The following is a 20,781-nucleotide window of genomic DNA, read 5'->3' on the forward strand; positions in this document are numbered from 1 at the left end:
CCCAAATGATTTCAATCTGTGATGATTAAATAATTCAAAGAAAGGGTGCCTATGCATCTCTTTTGGATTAAGAGTCCAAAGGGCCAGTTGGAGTGCAATTTTGGAATATTTTCTTTGAATTTAAAATAGATATTGGAATGCTCAATATTTAATATATTTTCTAAGCAGAGGTTGGACCGAAAATATTTCCAACTATAGCTTTAAGTTTTAAAAAACATTAAAATTTCTCTAAAAATCCACCCCCATCTCGCCCACCTACAATTTTGAGTTTAAAGTCAAAGCATGTTTGATGAAGAATTACGTACACACCTGAAAATTGTTGTTGTTTTTTTTTTTTTCTTTATTTTAAACATGGTATTCCCATTGGTAGAGGACCAAGACCTGATTCATTCAGCAGTCCATAGGGCAGTCCCATGTAAGAAGTTCAACTATGTATTATAGTTCAATTAGAAACCTGTTTTGTGATATACTTCTTTCTTCATTTTTAATTTATTTTGCATTAACAAATAAATTAGAGTGAATCAATTTTACCTGAAAACGATTAATTTTTTTAAAACTATATTATTATCATGATAAGATTGGGTAGAAATTAATTCATTATCCTTTTTCCATAATTTTCATTCTAAAAGGGAAACTCATGAAAATTTTAGATTCTTTGATAGTTTCTAATTTATTTAAAAATCAATACATCATATATACAAAGACATATAATTATATTTAAAAAAAAATTATTATTACATTTATAATCTGCACATTTATCTGAATTTTTTTTTTTTTTTTTTTTTTTGTGGAGTGGTGATGACATGACTCGCCAGGTGACATACTCAAATGACTCCATGACATTGACCAGTTCAAGTACTTTAGATCTATATGCCTTGCCGTACATGATTGCACTTCTCCATAAAAAAGTGTATCCCGAGGCATATAGATCTACGATTCCCGAACTTGTCCATGTCATGGAATCATTTGAGTATGTCACCTAGCGAGTCATATTATCAGGCGTTTTTATTTTTTGGTAGGTAACATTTATCTGATCCGTTAACTCTGTATCTAAATTTATTAATTGTATCATTAAAATTTATATATCATTGTTTCGATACTTATCTAAATCATATAAAATTTTAATAAAAGTGCACACTTTAATCCTCGGCACCTCAAGTTTAGGGCTGACTCGAAGGTGGTTATAGATAGTATCGATGGGAGATGCGAAGTTCCTTGGAGGGTGGAAAAAATACCCCATTCTTCCTTCTTGTTATTTAATAATTAAGAATGTCTTACTGTTCACATTGGCTTTATTTCAGTTAAAAAATACCCCACTATAATTAATTGAATATATAAGAACTTTGAAGTATTATGTTCATATTAACTACTTTGATTCTAATTAAACTGTAATGATTATAAAAGAATTCTAAACAACACAATATTTACAACTTTAATGATATAATATAATTAAGAATCGTGATATTCTGACTACCCCGTGTGGCACACTCAATCGACTCTCCTGAATTGACATGTTCGGGAACCATAGATATGTACGTCTCGAGATACAACAGTGCATTTCCCCCATAAAAATATGTATCCCGAGTCGTATAAATTTTTAATTCCCGAACTTGTCATGTCAGGAGAGTCGATTGAGTGTGCCACATGGGATAGTCAGATTATCACGACTCTATAATTAAATTGTGCAAATCACATAAAATGTTGACTTTGGCCTTCTAAACAAATTTAATGATATAATACTAGTGTCATAAATAAATAAAAAGGAAAATTACTTAATTGCAAATAAAAAATCACGATGTAATTATTAAAAAGTTTAGAGAACATCATTCTCCATTCATCATTCATGATAAAGATTGTCAAAAATGATCCAAATCGCCATTAAAAAAATTAAGTGAAGAAGATGAGAAAAGGGTAATTTAGATATTTCAAAAACATACACGTGAGATGAGGTCTAGGGACAATTAAAAAAAGAAAAATTTACTAAATGGACTATTAAGTGACCACTCAAGACTTACGGATTATTTAGAAAAAAATCCCTTTGCCAGGGTCCTTTAAATAAAAATTAAAAAAAAAAAAAAAAAAAAACCTTGTGGTATACTGCTATAATATAATTCCTTTGGAATTAGAAATTTACACGTGGCTTCAACATTATTTCTTCCTCGCACCAACCACTCAATCTATACAACCAAAACAAAAAAATCACACTGCAATAGAGTTTAGGGAAAATTGCTTAATGAACCCTAATAAAAGGATTTCTTTCTAAACACCCCCAACTTTTCTGTGGTTACTTAATAGTCCATTTAGTGATTTTTTTTTTTTTTCATTTTCAATGCCCCACACTCCCTTTTAATTAGTGAGATTGATAATTCAAATCATCGAGATCAATCTTTGACTAATCGTTGTGATCAACAATTATAAATCATGAATCTTGTTGTTTGAACATGAATCGTTGAGATAAACGATTCAAATAATCATGATTAATGATTTAAATAGTTCATCTCAAAATTTTGAATTGTCAAACTCAACTATTTGAGTTCAATGTTTCATTGGGTGGGGGACTTTAAGAAATAAATGCTTTATAAATGGGTTGTTAAGTGCATTAGAAAGACATCTTACCACAGGTCTATCATGTAATTCTCTCCATAATATAACAACTTGGAAGTATTTTATTAATATTTCCCATGGGATTCTCATTAAACTATAAGAATTATAGAAAGGGTTTTGTTAACATGTGTCGTAAGAACACACGTTAAGCTACATTAAATACACCTCGAAAATAAGCATTTGAGGGTATTTTTGGTAAAACAAAATCTTTTGAGGGCAATTTTGATAATAAAAAATTCATTTTTCAAAGTGTATTTATTGCACTTTAACGTATGCCCTGCCTTAACAAAACCCAATAGTGCACAAGTTAACAAGACCATTATTGGGTTTTGTTAACATTTGTCTTAAAGGCACGCGTTAGACAGCATTAAATATACCTTGGATTTCATGACACACTTAGTTGAATTATTTGTACCTTGATCTTTTCCCTTCACCCTAAACTTCTGAAGGTCTAACCATAATTTTAAAATTTGTTGAATTAGCTAAAAATTCGACTGATTTCAAATTGATATGGACCCAAAACTTGATTAAACCAACTCGTTGAATTACTTCGTCAATTTGGTGGAGCCAAGTTAATAATGAGTCATGTTGGTAAAGAAAGTGAGATATGAGGTACAATCTTGAGGTCAGTTTAGCATTATAATATGACACTTTTGTTGAGAATAAAACATTAAATAATCTCATAATTTTTGAATTTTAAAATTATGGTTGCAACTATTGCCACAAATACCTAGACAAGTTACATTTTAAGGAAAATAATAACATCTTATTGTGGATTATTTTTTTCATTTTATAATGACTATTATTTCTATTTATAGTGGGTTATATAATTGTGTTATTGTTAATTTTCCTTCAAATTGTTTGAGAGATGCCTTCACTTGGATGCATGAACATTCCCAATAACTTTAATACAAATTATCTCAAATGTGACACTTGGAACCATGACCCAAATGGACTTTGAACGCTGCTGATTAGAAATTTATCTTACAAAGAGAACAAATTGTTTTCCAAATCGAGAAAGAAATTGAAGAGTGAATCCGATGGATTTCATTTAGGAGAAAATGTTTAAGATTTATATGGAGACTGATCAAAAAAGAAAATTAGTTATTTTGTTGAAAATAAATGATTATTAATTTAAAAAAAATTAAAGTCGTGATAATCGGACTATCCCACATGGCACACTCAATCAACTCTCCTAACGTGACAAGTTCAAGAGTTGTAGATCTATAAACCTCGGGATACACAATTTTTTGAAAAAATGTAGTTGTGTATCTCAAGGCATACAAATATGCAACTCCTAAACTTATCACATCAGGAGAGTCGATCGAGTGTGGCACATGGGGTAGTCAAACTATTATGATTCATTAAAAAATCCTCAAATAATTATAATCAATGATTTTTGAAATTGAGAGAGTTTCTATTATTATACCAATTTTTACTAACACCTCACCAATTGTGTGCAATTCTTTGATGATTTTTATAAGAATTGGTGTGAAATTAGTAAAAGTTGGTGTGATAATAGTAGCTCTCTAAATTAATCATAAATAATTTTTTTAATAATTAATTAGTTATGGACGTCATTTATCACAAATATTTTTTCTTGAATTTGCATTAAAAAATTAGCAAATTCTGTAACTATGATTTTACTTACAACGGAACAATCAAATCAAGAAAGTCAGTCTTTGCTAGGAAGGTGATTTGGACAGTTTTCGATATGAGAGCAATTAGGGTTTAAAAGGCAAAATTTCCTTGAAATCTATATCCACTTGGCACATCAAAACAAGTCATGACGACTTCCATTAGCTCTTCAAAGTTTTTTTTCCCAAGTCAAATTCTTTTGTCGCTTGGCACATAATGACAGGTCATGACGAGAGTTATAAGGTCCACCCTTAAAAACAATGATGACATTCATAAAAAATTTCAACAACCTTTGTACCCTATTCTTGGGCCACATTCAAAGCATCATCGAAATAGTACGGATTACCAATCGATCATGTCATAATATAAAAAAAGAAAGAGAGAGAGAGAGAGAGAGGTTAAAATCGCTTAAAACAACACACAATTTATTTTTTATTTTTTTTGATACAAAGTAAAAAATTATAAAAAATAATTGTGGAAGAAAATAACACTTAAAAATAAAAAATAAAAAAAGTAATTTACTTTTACTCTTTTTAAAAATTAAGATATTATATTTTGAAAAAAATGAAGTAATTTTTTAAAATTAATCTAAACAAATTTTTTTACTTTTTTTTTTATGTTCAAAAGTTATTTTTAAAAAAAATCTTTTAAAATGCATCTAAACGGACTCAAAATAACATTGAGAGTATTTGAGTTTGTAAAAAATCATTGACTTTTTCTTGAGATATGAGTGTTACATACATAAGGAAAATTGATAATTCTCTACATACAGTGGTACTTAAAGTGTTATTTTGAGTAAGAGTAACAAGGCTAAGAAAGAAATTCGTAACATCATTTGAGAAAATCACAAATTCACGAGGACTCTTGTTTAGTTGGACTCTCAACATATAAAGATTAAAAATAAGAATCCATCTCACTATTGATCCTCACTAGGATTGTAAATTGGGTTAGCTAAACTTGATCGGGCCTTTAGTTAAGTTTCAAACCCAAAACTTGACCAACGACCTAGTTCATAATGGTGTTCTGGTCAGATTAACTTAGGCGTTTCTATTTTAATTTTTTTGAAAAAATTAAAAAAAAATAATGACGAATGCACGTGATTTTGGTAACGCACCTAAAGTGGTAAGGGCACAAAACTACACATCTTTTTCCTGTGCATCCCGATGAAAAACATCTATGATTCCATGCCCCTTGTCACGTCAATCGTGTACCTAAATCAGGTGCATTCATCACGACTCAATTAGGCCCACATGGACCTAGTCAAGTCAAGCCAAGCTTGAGTTTATTGGAATTTAGCTCGAGTCGAACTTATTTGATTCTAACTTGTAGGGACAAGGCCTAGTGGGGCCAAGCTTCGCAGTCGCAGACTTTTCTTTTTCACTCCAAGCTCTCACCCCAAAGGCATTTTCACATTGCTCGCATGAGGCATATTTAGTTAGTTATTGGTAGTTGCATCAAGATAACTTATTGTCTTGTTTGACTTAGTTGCGTATAGATTTTGTCCCTCGCAAGTCGCGCCTACATTGTTGTTGTCTCTCGCTTGCCTCATCTGTTTTATATTGCTCAAAGATAGTGGGCTTTTTGGTTTGCTTAACGAGAAAGTAGGGATGCTCTGATATGGTTTACTACCTTCATCCCTATTTTTAGTAACTTTTTCTTTGATTTTAGTATGTGTCCCTTATCTTAATTTTAGTTATATTAGGAATAAAATTGGTCGTAGTTATCTTTAGGTGTTTGAGTTTAATTAGATTATGATATTAGACTTATAATAGTAGAGTTGTATCTCAAGATTAGTAAGTTTGATGATTACTAAACTTGGTTTAATGAGCTTTGGAGACCTGACCATCTCGAATCGATAATATTTTTCGGTATTTTTGTTAATACAATCATTTGGTATGGGTTCCAAATGATTCGACCCTTTTGAAAGTGTAAGAACCGAGTGGGGACTATTCTAGGTGGAGACAATATTACGACAATCCAAGATTATCAAACTCAATTCGAGCAACTAGTTAATTATATGCCTCAACTACTGGAAACCTTACTAATTGGGTGTTTCATACCACATTTAACGTGCTTAAAAGATGATATTCAACTTGGCGTGAAGATGTTCTTATAGTTAACACTTATGCAAGTCTTCTAATTAGTTTCTCTTTACGAGGAATCAACTACTCACACAAGGAGGGAGAATCCTTAGTAAAAAAAAAATGAATGAATGCTGTAAGAAAGGATTATGCTTCAATTGCATTGGGAGACCTATTTTGAATCATTGTTGTTGTAAGTCTCATGTAGAATGAATGGTGTGTTTTAGCCTTTAATTGGGGTGTGATAAATAAATTAAGCAATTAGGATTTAATAAGTAAAAGTTGGGGTGCCAATAACAACTCTCTTAATAAAATTGGCTTACTTAGAATGACCACAAACATGCATCATGACTTTCTACCCTACCCAAATGCCACTCTTGTCATGTGGCGTGGTATACGGACGGAGATAGGATTTTGCTCATGTGAGGATGACCAAGGGTAGAGTGGGGACAACTAAGAGTTTAAAAAAAATAAAAAAATTTGTGGAGGACAACTAAGAGTGGAAAAAAAAATTTGTGAGGACAATAGTGACAGATTTTTTTTTATCCGCCATTAAAATCTATTGCAATAGCTCACTAATCCATAGTTTTTGAAAATTCTTGCGGGGGAAAATGCACCCACTATAAATCTGCCAATGGCCTGGGAATTTAGTAAGATGAGTCATTGAGCTCACGTGGATTACTACATTGGCAATCCAACACTATAATCCTGTAGATTTCATGGAAAAATTTGATTAAAAAAATCATTAATTGGGATGTGATAAATAAATTAAGCAATTAGAATGTAATAAGTAAAAGTTGGGGTGCCAATAACAACTCTCTTAATAAATTGACTTACCTAGAATAAACCACAAACATGTATCATGACTTTCTACCCTACCCAAATGCCACCTTATCATGTGGCATGGCACATTGGCCGAAATAGGATTTTACTCATGTGAGGACAACCAAGAGTGAAAAAAAGTAGAAAAGAAAATTTTTTGTGGGGACAACTAAGAGTGAAAAAAGAAAGAAATAAATAAATAAACATTGTGGGGGGACAACTAATAGTGGAAAAAAAAATTGTGGGGCCAATTGTGGCAGATTTTTTTTATCCATAATTAAAATCTATTGCAATAGCTCACTAATCCATAGTCTTTGAAAATTCTTGCAGCCCCTTTTGTAAATCCACCCTTGACCTGGGAATTCAGTTTGGCAATCCAACACTACAACCCTTTAGATTTTATGGGAAAAGTTAATTAAAAAAAATCATTTTTAGATTTTATCTATGTTATTGAAAATTTATGATCATCGAACTCCTAATTTTAAAAATTAATATTTATTGTGAAAATAATATTTATAATTTTATATTATATTATTTTGAAAATTCTTAAAATTTTGTGTTCTTTGTACCCGTGACTGTGGCAACTGATCATGTGTTTTTGGATCTGTCATGATCGTTTAACATTTGTTTGTGTTTCCCTACAATACACCTTTTTATGTCTCGAAGCACAGAGGATGTGAGTTGTGCTTAGTAGAAAGTACGTTGAAAAAAATAAAAATTAGTCATTTTGTCAGACCATGTTCTAGCCCACATGACAGAATTATTAGGACATAACATGCATGTAACCATACTCACATATTATTAAAGGGCAATGTTGTTTCACACCAAATATACCTATACAGATAGGGACTTCAAAGCATAGTGATGAGATGACTATTTCAATCTTGGTCTCACCATGTCGTATGAAGGGTGTCAATGTGTACCTATTTAATTGGAATCGAAATTGAAAATCCCGATTCTGATAAGAGTAAAGTTTTCGAAATCGATAAGAGTAGAGTATAAAATGGAATCGAACAAGAAGGAATCAAAATATTATGTTCTATTTGATGGTATTCGAAATCAATTTATTTTATGATTTTTTTTTTATTCTATACATGATTTAAGGTTTTTCTAAATTTTAAAGTTAATATGTGGTATATAAAGCTGTTAATTTTTCATATAAACTATGCATTGAAACTTAAAATGGACTATCTCTTCTAAAACTTTATTACTCATAAAGAAGATGAATTTTCATTTTTTGAAAAAAAAAAACCCATTAACTCATAGTTTTATAGGAACAAATTATAATTAAATTGATACTTTGTACATAATATTTCATTTTTTTAAAGGTAATTTTTTTGTAATATATTTTTTTTTAAAATTATAACCAACGGGTATCGATGTTTTTTGGTGGTTCCATTTTTGGTTCTACTTGTTTTAGAGCTAGAGATGGAGTTGGAATCGAAAAATTATTATGGTTATTGTTCTAATCACCTTAGGAGCTGAATCGGAACCAACCCTTTAATTGACACTCATACTCATACGAGAATTGTGATACTATTCCTCCCTACCTTTGTCTTATACTAATCTTGCTTTAGCAACTTCGAATTCCCTCCTCTTATCTCCCTAACGAGGAACGACGACTGGATTATTATTAGCTCGGTCTAGGCAAAAGCCAGACACACCTCATCCACCATATAATTTGATCTATCTCACAACATCAAGAAGTCCAAATGTCATTTAAATTTGAAAAACTCTTAATTTACATATACGGCGTGAAAGTTCCATAACCATACTTTCATGTGACATACGAAAACATGATCGAATGTCACATGGATGTAGAGTACATAATTTTAAGAACTTAAAAAATGGTGAGTTTTCATCATTAGATTTGAATTTTAAAATTTTGAACTCAATAGCCTTTCATTTCAAATCTAATCCAATCCAATCCATGGACTCTGTAATGTTGAGGTGTTATTTGGTTAATGTGGCACTACGTATATATGGCTCAACAAGGTTTAATTTCAGTGTCACCATTATCAAGTTAGTTAAATCTTTTTTCCTTTTTATAATAATTTTAAAATTATAAAATATTCTTTTTATTTTCAAACTTCTAAAATATTATTGGGCGTATTTTTGAATAATTTAGACATATTCTTTCACGTTTTAGTTAATATTTGAGATACTCCCAATTTTTCAAACTGATGACATGTCCTATAACCTCAAACCTCCATTTTCTCTTATATACTTAATAAAATGATCTAAAATGCTCCCATTTTCAACTTATAATAAATAAAATAAACCTCGATTATTCTTTCCATAATTAGTTATCTTCAAACTCTTCAACATTTGTGGTAAATTATTATTAACCTAATCAACCATTTTTCACTCACCTTAATCCTTCGTAAAAATTCTTAATTTTTCAATCCAAAGTTCACTTTAATTCAAAATTCCTATCTTATCCTTGACTTTTGAAGTTTAAAGCAAATAGAACCTTAAGGTTAAAGAGGACAATAAATTTTATTCTCTCATGGTTTTAGTATATAGAATCTTAAGATTGAATACTTGGATGAATGTTTTTTACCCTAGAAATTGAAGATGACTTGTTTCTAGAAAGAAACTAGTTGATGAAGACCATTTTTATTTTGTCCAGCAAGAAAAGACTGCGGTCAAGGGGGCTATTGTCATTTTGAAAAAAAAAACATTAAAAAAAAAAAATCACCAAAAAATCAAACCCGGTCTTTTAGGATAAAAGGTCCACATCGTCAAGGGGCAACTTTAAAATTGGAATTTTAATTGAGTTTAAATTTAAAAATCAAACTTTATTCATTTTATTTTTATTTTTAAAGGCCTTTTAAAGTTAACTAAGTCCAATCACGTGGCGCATATTTGTAATGTGAAACCGTAACTGTAGCGTCCACGTGGCATTACGCCGTCTTGATGGACTTATCTAAATCTTGACCTGATGTTTAATATCGCGATAAATTGACCCGGGCAACCGATACGTTACCAAGTAAATTAACCGAGTGATCTAGACATGCCTCGCTGTTTTTAGTGAATATTACAAATACCCCTGTTTTTTGAAATTGATAATATCCTCCCCTTACCTCAGTCTTTTTTTATGAACTAATTGAAAAGACCCAAATGCCCTCACCTTCAACCTCGTAGTAAAAAATCCTTTGATTTTTCTTCTCAAAACAAACCATTTTCAACCTCCTTGGGCAAAACATTTAACCCGCATCTTTAATGTTCTATCTACTTCAATCTTTAATGTAAGATATATGTATGAGGTAGGTTCTGGAGTGGAGCCAAGTAGGGATCAGTGGGGGGTTATAGTCCTCATTCAAAAAAATAAAAAATAAAGGAGAGAGTCAATTTTTAATCCCCTACACTTGGTACATATTAGAAATATCCCTGTATTTTTTAACTTGACGATACAAAGAGTCTCCATTAAACTGCACTCTTAAGAGAAAGAGATCTACTTGGTGGACCTTACTATTTAAAGTTTTTTTTTACCCACCTAACCTTACTTTATCAAGTTTGTTACCTAACAAACCTTGGAGTGGGGATCCACGACATAAAATTTAAATTAATGCAGTTAATCTGTTATTTAACATATCTTGAAGTGGATCCTAACCACATCAATTTGTGGCATCTAAAAACATGATATGATGCCACATGATTATGAAGGACAAATTTCTAAGAACTTTGAGGAAAAAAATCGAAAAAAAATAAATTAATTTTCACCATTATATTTTTATTTTAAATTTGAGAGTTCGGAAGCCATCCATTTTTAGCACCTTCGATCAAGTTTAATTTTTATTTTTGAATTTTTTTTCTTTTGAATATGAGTTTTTTATTGAAATCTATAATGTTGTGGTGTTGGATTGCCAATTTGATAATACATGTGTGCCTTACGACCCTTAGTAAGATTTGAAATCTTACCAATTTAATCATGCCAGCCTGATTCATAAAGAAAGGTTTGTTGAATAACAAACTCGATAAAACAAGGGAATTTTTGTAATAAAATTAAAATAGATAGGTCATTAGATAAATCTGTAAAAAAAAACAGTGAAACAATTTCCTTACAAGATTTCAAATCTTACTAAGGGTTGTTGTGCTCAAAAGGATCACCAAAATAGCAATCTAACACCACAATCCTCTAGATTTCATGGAAAATTCGAATAGAAAAAGATCGAAAAAACAATTAAGAGATTTTACAAGATTCTGAAAATGATTTAAGTGGAATATTTTGTCACTCTTATTGAGATCATTGGCCAACCCATCATTTGCAGTGACGAACCTAACATCTGCATTGAAGTAAATCGAGTTTATCATCATTGGCCATCATTAGCAGTTAGCCCCCACCGCCTCTAATTGTATCATCGTTTACCTTAAAAACAATAAATGTTAAAACAACCATTATCTTTTTCTTTTAGGATTACATTAGGAAAACCTTAAAAGAATAATGCAAATAGCAATATTTGCGGTCTCTCGTTTCTTTGTACTATGTGTTCAATCTCTTCCACATCTCACGTTTTCCTAAGATTGCTTACCACCGAGAAGAAACCATACAACATCTTACTTAGATTTAAATGACAAGAAACATATAGCAATATCGGTGGACTCTCTCTAGGACCTTCAAACCCCCTATATATATAGGTCAGAGGGGGTGGGGGGGGTGGGGGGGCTGTGTTCGACAAACAAAGTAAAGGGGACAAATTGTGTCCTAACCATCTATGCCGTTAGATCACACTCTATCTAACGACTCCGATCTGTTCTGATCTTTTAAGTGAATTGGACTTTGTGTTAATGTTGAAGTGGCTTCAAGAGTGTCCCTCGCATCACACATCTTGATGTAAAAGTGTATAGGAACCATAGATGCTTTTCATTGAGATACGAGTGAAAAAGTATCTATGGTTCCTATACACTTTCACGTCAAGATGTACGTTATGAGGTACAATCTTAAGGTCACTCTAGCACGATTCTACATATATATTGTAGAAGTATAAAATGATAGAATTTTGGATAGAAAAATATATGATTTTCTATTAAGGAAAGATAGAAAAAGATGGACAAAGATAAAATTGAAAAACTTGACTGGTTTTACAATTTTTTATTTTTTTTAAGAATGTAGAAAAAAAAATTGATAATAAATCTATGATATTCAACGAAGGATTAATATTATGTTGAAATCGATGGATTGAAAATATACCATAAAGGTTGAAGATGATTGATTTAAAAAGGAAAATAAGAGTTTTGGCTAAAAGATGAAGTGAGAGTATTTGGGTCTTTTTGAGTTAGCCTATGAAGAAGACTGAAGGTCAAGTGAGATATGTCATTAGTTTCAAAACACACGAGGTTAACTCAAATATTTACCCAAAACGTGTGGGAAATCACCCAAATTGACTCAGTCAACCAAATCGGCTTTTTGACGATTACGATTACGCGCCCAGCGCCCCAACGAACCCGACCCTGTGGACTTTCGAGGACGTATTTTAAGAATTGCGTGTCTTAGAGTTGCATCGTCAGCTAAGGACTCCTACCTATTTGTTTATCGTGCGCACCTCTGCAGTCGCTAACCTGCGCACCACCTCTGCTCTTCTTCTCTAGAGTCTAGAGATAACGATCTCCGCCTCCTCTCCGTGCGTACACAGCTGAGCTTCTGAGGTAAATTTCATCAATGGGTCTACTCTGATTTCAGTTTTGTCTGCTTAAATTGTTAGCTTGAGTGTTTCAATTACTTTTTTTTTTTTTTGGGTTGTTGTTGTTTTGATTCTGAAGTGAAGTATTGACTCTTGTTATATATGTTTTTTTCTTTTTTCTTTTTGTGAGGTGAAGTATTGGGATTTGTTTGTAATATATGGGCTTTTGATTTTTTTTTTTTTTGAAGTGAAGTATTGGGATTTGTAATATATGGGTTTTTGGATTATTGGGTTTGTTCTTGTTTGTTGAGTAGATCAGACAAGAAATGAGCAAGTCAATACAAGCACACCAAAAAAAAAAAAAATTGGGAATTTGATAATTGATTGGGACATATCCATCACAAACCTTTTTGGTGGATTTGATAATTGCATGATTTATCAGATACAACAAGAAAAACTGATAAATTTGACGATTCCCAGCTTTCATAATAGTTGAAGTTATTTGGTAGTTTAGTTGTTGGAAAAAGATTTGAAAAAGCTTGAGTGGGTGAGAGAAACTGTATGGATTGTTGGTTGAGCCCTGATTATATGGTCACATACTATACAAATTTGCTCTTTTAGATTTATTACAAGGAACATGTCGTTTTTGTTTTGATCTTTAATTTTGTGGATCATCATCAAAGCCTTATTCAAATTCTAGTGTGTTCATATAACAGATTTTCCCACCCCCCCTTTATGTAAATCACTTTTTTTTTTCCCTTTAATCTATATCTTGTCTTGGATTGTTTGAATTCTAAGTGGGTTATCTTCTAGAAAATTCATTGGATTTATGTGGAAAAAAAATTATGCATTTGCATGGTTGAAGTCTTTAGCAAGAGATACCATATTCTTAGAAGTTTAGTTTGCATGGTTTCTCGTCACAACTTATCTTTGGTGACATTTTCCTTGTCACTAGAATTTTCTTTGTGCTAATTGGCTGGGTTCAATATAATGCTAATAGGCAATTTTCTTTGGTGATGTATTCTTAGCATTTGATTTATTTTTGCAGTGCTCGAAGCATTGCTTGACATTGAAGGTTGGTCCTTGGTTCAACATACAATAATGCCTTGTTTCCCTTTCTTATTTAGAAGGAATGGGGCTTCTTCAAATAATCGTACTGTTGAATTAGATGAAGGTAAGCACTCAAAAGTTATTAAACTACGGAAATAATATACATTCTTTACCGAAATTGTACTATATCTTGTTGGCAGATTAAATTTATATCTTTATCTAACCATCGAAAAAAAGTTGATATCTTACTTATTATCACTTTTCTTTAAATTTACCTAGTTTTTATTTCTAATACTTTTTATCGTTTGTCAATTATGACTATAGGCACATACTTATTAATGCAATAAGTATGATTAGATTGGATCCAAAGCTATTAGAATGAATTGTTACATAGCACCTCATATATTCTTTGCTTTTATTTTGGGGCTGTTTACAACTTTCTAATCATATTGGGTTCATACATACAGAGGTTGCTGGCATCACGAATGTTACTCTGTACAGTTACAGAGAGTTGAGAATTGCCACTGAAGATTTTAATCCGTCTAATAAAATTGGGGAGGGAGGTTTTGGTATTGTTTACAAGGTAAAGTGTACCATCCACATATTTTAGCAAAATAATGATGATTCAATCTTCAGTTTTTGGGACCGTAACTGATTTATCTTCATTTTTGATGAGTAGGGAAAGCTTAAGGGTGGCACACTTGCTGCTATAAAGGTGCTTTCAGCAGAATCAAGGCAAGGGGTTCGGGAGTTTTTGACGGAAATAGATGTGATCTCAGATATAGAGCATGTAAACCTAGTAAAGCTTTATGGTTGTTGTGTGGAAGGAAATCATAGAATTCTTGTCTATGGCTACCTTGAGAATAATAGCCTTGCAAAAACTCTTCTAGGTACTTCTCATATTTAACTTCAATTTAGGAAAGAGACATTCTATTGCCACAACAACTTTTACTAACAGCACCCAAGATGTGTGTTTATTCTTTGGTGATCTTGGGGTGCTGTTAGTAAAAGTTGGTGTAGCAATAGAAACTCACTTTAGAAAATCCAATAATTTACCAGATTTTGATGTGAATCTTGTCTCCTTGAAGGTGGAGGTCACTGTAGCATCCACTTTAATTGGAAAACACGATCTAAGATTTGCATTGGTGTTGCACGTGGGCTTGCATTTCTCCATGAGGAAGACCGTCACATTATTCATAGAGATATTAAAGCAAGCAATATACTGCTTGATAAAGACCTCAACCCCAAAATTTCTGATTTTGGTCTTGCAAAGCTTATCCCTCCAAATATGACTCATGTCAGTACACGTGTTGCGGGGACAATGTAAGTTCTACGGTTCCAATTCCTCTTGTTTTATCCATGTATCTCATTTGTGATGCTATTTTTCTTAGAAATTTTCAACACAATTGGTAATTTTATCGGTCATAAAATACATTAACAAGCATAATGTTAGGTACACACACTAATACAAGAAAACTTTGGTTGGTTTATGTGTCCCTATTATGGATTTTTTTGGTCTGAACAATGTATTTGTTCTATTGGGTATGACCTATGTAACAATCACACAGACAGGTGTTGACATTGTACATAACTACTAGGTGTCTGATATGGCATCTTTGACAAGCCCAAAACCTGGACCTGCCTGTACATGTGTTATAATCTTATTTTAATTATATTTAAATTAGGGGTTGTACAATAAAAGGGAATCGACTATTTATGAAAAGTAAAATAAAACACTTCCATTACCATAAAGCTTTATGGAGGATGAAACACCCCTTCTATTGTTTGCACAAGTGTTGGAATGCGTCTGACACATGAGTAGAACGTGGTTTCCTGACATGGCAAATTTTCAAAAATGGAATGTCATTGTTACATAGGTTATGCTATGATATTTGGATATTTCATATTAAGTTTTGAAGATTGTTTCAAAGTGGGTAATAACTTGCATTAAACAACTTGAAATTAATAATACTTGGCTCAAACCAAGTTAGTTTGGATAGATTCCTCACAAGTGAGCTTGAGTAAATAGAACTTTTCAATGAATTTATTTTTTTTTAAAGTCAGAAAAAAATAAATAGAGTCATTTGAAACAAATTAGGAAAAAGCCCATTTCAGCATTTATGTGATTATGCGGATAGAATATTATAATTATGTTTGATTGGATGAATTTCAAACTTTTTTGTTACACTTGCCCTCTTGATCACAATGCATTAATTCCTTTCTAACAATAGTTTCTACAACTGGTATTGTATTTGTTCTTTTTGTAGAGGTTATTTGGCCCCTGAATATGCAATACGGGGACAATTGACTCGGAAAGCAGATATTTACAGTTTTGGTGTTCTTATTATGGAAATAGTCAGTGGGAGATGCAACACGAACACGCGGTTACCCGTTGAAGAACAATATCTTCTTGAAAGGGTAAGGAATTCACGGATCCTTCTATATATATACATCTATGGGCTATAAATAGAATCTCAGGCTCAACACTTTGATACCCTATAATACCAAGGAGATTTGTTATGGGGCATATTGGTATACAAACATGTTCATAGGATCATAAATTCACGGGGGTCAAATAGAAATGGATCATAAAACATATGGTGAGATTTGTTTTGAATTTTGTATAATTTATTGGTAAAATAAATATTAGAAATCACCTTACAGTCTAGAGGAATAAAACTAGTTTTTAAAATGATGTGAAAAAACCAAATTCAGAACATTTATTTATCTTTAAAATAGTTTTGTAAGAAATATTATTTCATAAATAGCACTTTGAGGCCGAGAGCATAAGACATTGAAAAAAATTATCATTATGGTTGCCTTATCCCAACTATGTCTGAGCATGACATGAAAAACATGGAATTATTTATAGCAAAGCAATTTCTAAAATTGAAGGGACTTCAACCTAAAAGTTCTTCTAATTAGCAATCAAATCTGTTCCACCAGACCTTACCTTATGTTGCTCATTTGACAGCTAAAAGTTATTCCAGTATGTAAATTTATAAAAACTGTACTTAAAAAAAAACAAGAAAATTAAGTTAAGACGTGTAGCTGATCCCAATTAGGATAAATAAAGCTGTTGATGATACTGAAGATGAAAGTGAGGAAAATTATGAACCCACTTAGGTCCAATTTAAACATACTTCTCATTTTCAATTACAATGATAAATATTATCATAAGAGTGTTTTTATTTTTATTTTGCAAATATACAAATATATACACTTGGTATTGTAGTGAGTAATTGCATATCGGGAACCCACCTTTCACTGGTCTCATGGGGGTCTGTTGGGTCAAAATCAATGTGGTTCGGGTTTCACAAGCATTTCATCTAATAGTTTTTTATTTATTTTTCTATCGAATCCCTTTTATGTGCTATGTTTTGTTCGATTCTTTATAGGAAGCAAACAAGTGTGATCCCTTGTAAAAATCCTAGTAGAAACTATGGAGACTTGTGTTTTATTACTATATCATTTCTAAAACTTAGCAACTTAATTCATCGTTGTTGCAGACATGGCTACTGCATGAGCGAGGGGAATTGGTGATGCTTGTGGACACGGCATTGGATGGGGATTTCGATGCTGAGGAGGCTTGCAAGTTCTTGAAAATTGGTCTCTTGTGTACCCAAGACTCACCAAAGCTCCGGCCATCAATGTCAAAGGTGGTGAGGATGCTAACAGGCGAGGTGACTATTGATGACACGATGATAACGCAACCTGGCCTCATATCTGATTTCATGGATCTTAAAGTTAGAAGTGGTGGCCAACAAGAGAAGCCTTCCACGGGGAATACGTCTTACACTGTTTCCTATGGTTCAGATAAGCAAGATACTACATCGTCATTGGACAACACCACCGCCAACACCTCTTATGCAACGATGAACTTCACTGCCATCTCGGACCGGAGCGATTGATTCTGTCACCCGAAAAAACAAAAAAAAATTTCTTGGTTTTTGGACTTGTTATTCTATGTAAATTTGTGTCACCATTTTATTAGTTTTGTTTGTCTTTGTGAGTTGTTTAAACCAAGTTCTTTTACAGGATGATAAGCTTGTAAATAGGCTGGGTTTGGGTAGACGTAAGTGTCCACATTTTAAGTGGATACAAAGATAAAAGCATAATTTATTTTGGTAATCAAGCATATTATATCATGCTATAAATGAGGAGGAAGATTCAATAGAAAGTTGGATTGAAGTAGTAAGAGTGGAATGAACACATTTGCAATAACAAAAGAAGGCTCTATACAGGTTTGGATGAAAAACATAATTCGTTTAGTTGAACGCAAAAACTTTGTGAAAATGCTTTGACGATGATCTTGAATTTTCAGGTTCTTTATTTAGTCGGAAGTAGCAAATTATTTTAGAGCTCATTTGGATATAAAGTAGAAAAAAAAAATTGACTTAGGAAGAGTAATTTTTAGAAAGTAGAAAGTAATTTCGTTTTGCTCTTTAAAAAAGTATGGAATCGGGAAGTTTTGTTACACATTAATAAGGTCTTTTTTACTTACTAAGTAAGGCTATTCGGACTCATGTAGTTATCTTCGACCTAGATAAAACAAAATACTAAAAAATAGTGGGGTGGTCCATGCAAAAACTCTTTGACGATCAAGTCAATTATGGATTTTAGATAATACGAGTCTCAAGAATTGCATAAATTTACCTTGGTCTAACCCACTATTTATAGATTTTCTTTTCTAAATTCGAATTTATCCCTAAATTGGCGGTTTCCTTTTTAATTACAACTTCTTTGTCACACAAGTATTGGAGTTATCCCTTAAGCATATAGTGGATGTTAACCTCCATGATTTTCTCGATCTTATCATTGAACATACATGTAACCAATTTCTAGTAGGTCACCCCAGCATTCTTTAGTTGGTGGAGGTCGGGTCGTTAGCTCTTACAACTATCATGCTGGTTGTGGTGCTACCTCCTCCGCCCTCTCCACCTTAATTCCTTGAATCATGCCCTTGCTCCACTCCCCATGTATTCCTAGAGATGACCTTGGTTGATCAAATACTAGATGTAGTGCCGCAATGGCCAACAATTGTTAGTCATGGGCACCTTAATTTCCTGAATCCATGCCCTTATTCCACTCCCCATGTATTCTTAGAGATGACCCTGGTCGATAAAATACTGGATGTAGTGCTGCAATGGCCAACAATTGTTGGTCATGGGCACATTGGCATTGTGATATGCGTAGTTAGGCGTGTCTATCCTTACTTCTTAGGGCTTAAAATGGGTTAGGTTCGGGCCGAATATAATTGTGTCCATATCCATATCCAAATTTTTTATTTGGATCCAAATCTGATTTAGATTATATTTTACTTTCATTAAAATCATATTTGGATTCGATTAGACTGAATTAATTAATTCGAGTGCTTAAAACAGGTTAGGTTCAGGTCGGATATGTGTGTGTCAACATCCATATTCAAATTTTTTATTTAGATTCATATCCGGATTTGAATCCACTCCCTTCGTCTTTTTATTAATTTATTTATACATTTTCTTCTCCCAATCTCCTTAAGTCTGAGTTTATTCCTTAATTACTATTTTTTTTTTAATCACAATTTTCTTATAGGGAATTCTAATGTTCAAGACCTCATGGGGATATTAACATTGTCCAATAAATAATATTATAATATTCCTTTGTATTTTGTCTTTTAGTGAAAAATATAAAGATATGCTGATCTTTTACATAATACATTCTTGTTTACATAATAAATGTTAATGACGTTTTAATATTTTAATTTAAATGCTGTTTTTTAGTAAATGTTTTGGTAATCAATGCCAACATAATAAATGCATTTATTAAGAGCATAATAAATGTAAGATTTTGCTAACATAGTACACGTTAAAGTTCATTAAATACATCTTGGGATTTTATTTTTCAACCAAAAATGCCATTAAAAAATATTTTTTTGACAAAAAATACCCCTAGGTGCTTGTTCCCCGGGTGTATTTAATGTGTGCCTTTTGGACACACGTTTACAAGACTCATATATATTCATTAGGTAATAGACTAATATGCTTTTATATTTTTCACTAAAAGATAAAATGTGGAGGGGTTTTACTGAAAAAAATGTGGTGAAGATTGCTAATGTCCCCATGAGGTATTGGACGTTAACATTTTCTTATTTCGTAATATTTGGAGTTATCTTAACACCACATAGACAACAATTATTTCAACACATTTTTTATGTAAAAAATTTCACCTTTGATTTTTGAATGCAAATACATAATTTCCCTGACAATAAAGTATGATGGAATATATGAATTAAAAGTTAAAAGTATTCTTTATCAAGATATATTGCAACAAAAACTTGCATTGGAATCTATAAAAAAATATAATTATAAAAAAATAAAATAAAAATTGCATAGCAGATAGTATGATTCCTCGAGAATATTTTATCATGCCCTTATAGTAAATAAAAAACATGGTAGGGAAAGTGAAGGAAGGAGACATTTTTTTTTTCTTATGGTTAGATCGACCGAAGGGCTACCTATCTATCACGGTTTCAAATATTGATTAGATGTCTCACATTGTTAATGGACGAGATAGACCATTAACTTGATATACAATTATTTATTAGTATATATTTATAATAAATAATTATAAGTAGTTTAATAAAATAAGATAGATTAAACTATGTTTAGTACGAAGATTTTTTATTTAAATAATAAATATTTAAATTATAAAAATATAATTATTTTAATTAAGAATATGCAAAATCTTGATTGATTTGATCCAATTTTACTGACTCAACCAAGATTTTTAAAATATAGTCCGAGTGATCTCGATCTAAGACAAGATTTGAAATCATGTTATTTATTTTCTACTATTTTATCCTTTCTTACCTTAAAAGCAATAAATGTTAAAGCATCCATTATCTTTTTCTTTTAAGATTATGCCAAGAAAATCTTAAAAGAACTAGGCATATAGTAATATTGGTGGTCTCTCTCGTTTCT

General features: G+C 31.8%; 1 protein-coding gene across 1 annotated transcript; it reads left to right on the top strand.

Moving 5' to 3' along the window:
• Nucleotides 1-12,632: 12,632 nt before the first annotated feature.
• LOC147390684 (Protein kinase superfamily protein) lies at nucleotides 12,633-17,826 on the top strand. The gene is made up of 7 exons (XM_086459243.1): nucleotides 12,633-12,794; nucleotides 13,818-13,943; nucleotides 14,287-14,402; nucleotides 14,499-14,709; nucleotides 14,908-15,142; nucleotides 16,087-16,237; nucleotides 17,329-17,826. The coding sequence occupies exons 2-7, from the start codon at nucleotides 13,871-13,873 to the stop codon at nucleotides 17,728-17,730; spliced, it is 1,188 nt and encodes a 395-aa protein (XP_086315369.1). The 5' UTR covers nucleotides 12,633-12,794; nucleotides 13,818-13,870; the 3' UTR covers nucleotides 17,731-17,826.
• Nucleotides 17,827-20,781: the final 2,955 nt, after the last annotated feature.

This window comes from Akebia trifoliata, chromosome 11 (genome assembly GCF_017979445.1).
Source record: "Akebia trifoliata isolate Shusen 1 chromosome 11, ASM1797944v1, whole genome shotgun sequence".
NCBI classification, from domain to species: Eukaryota; Viridiplantae; Streptophyta; class Magnoliopsida; order Ranunculales; family Lardizabalaceae; genus Akebia; species Akebia trifoliata.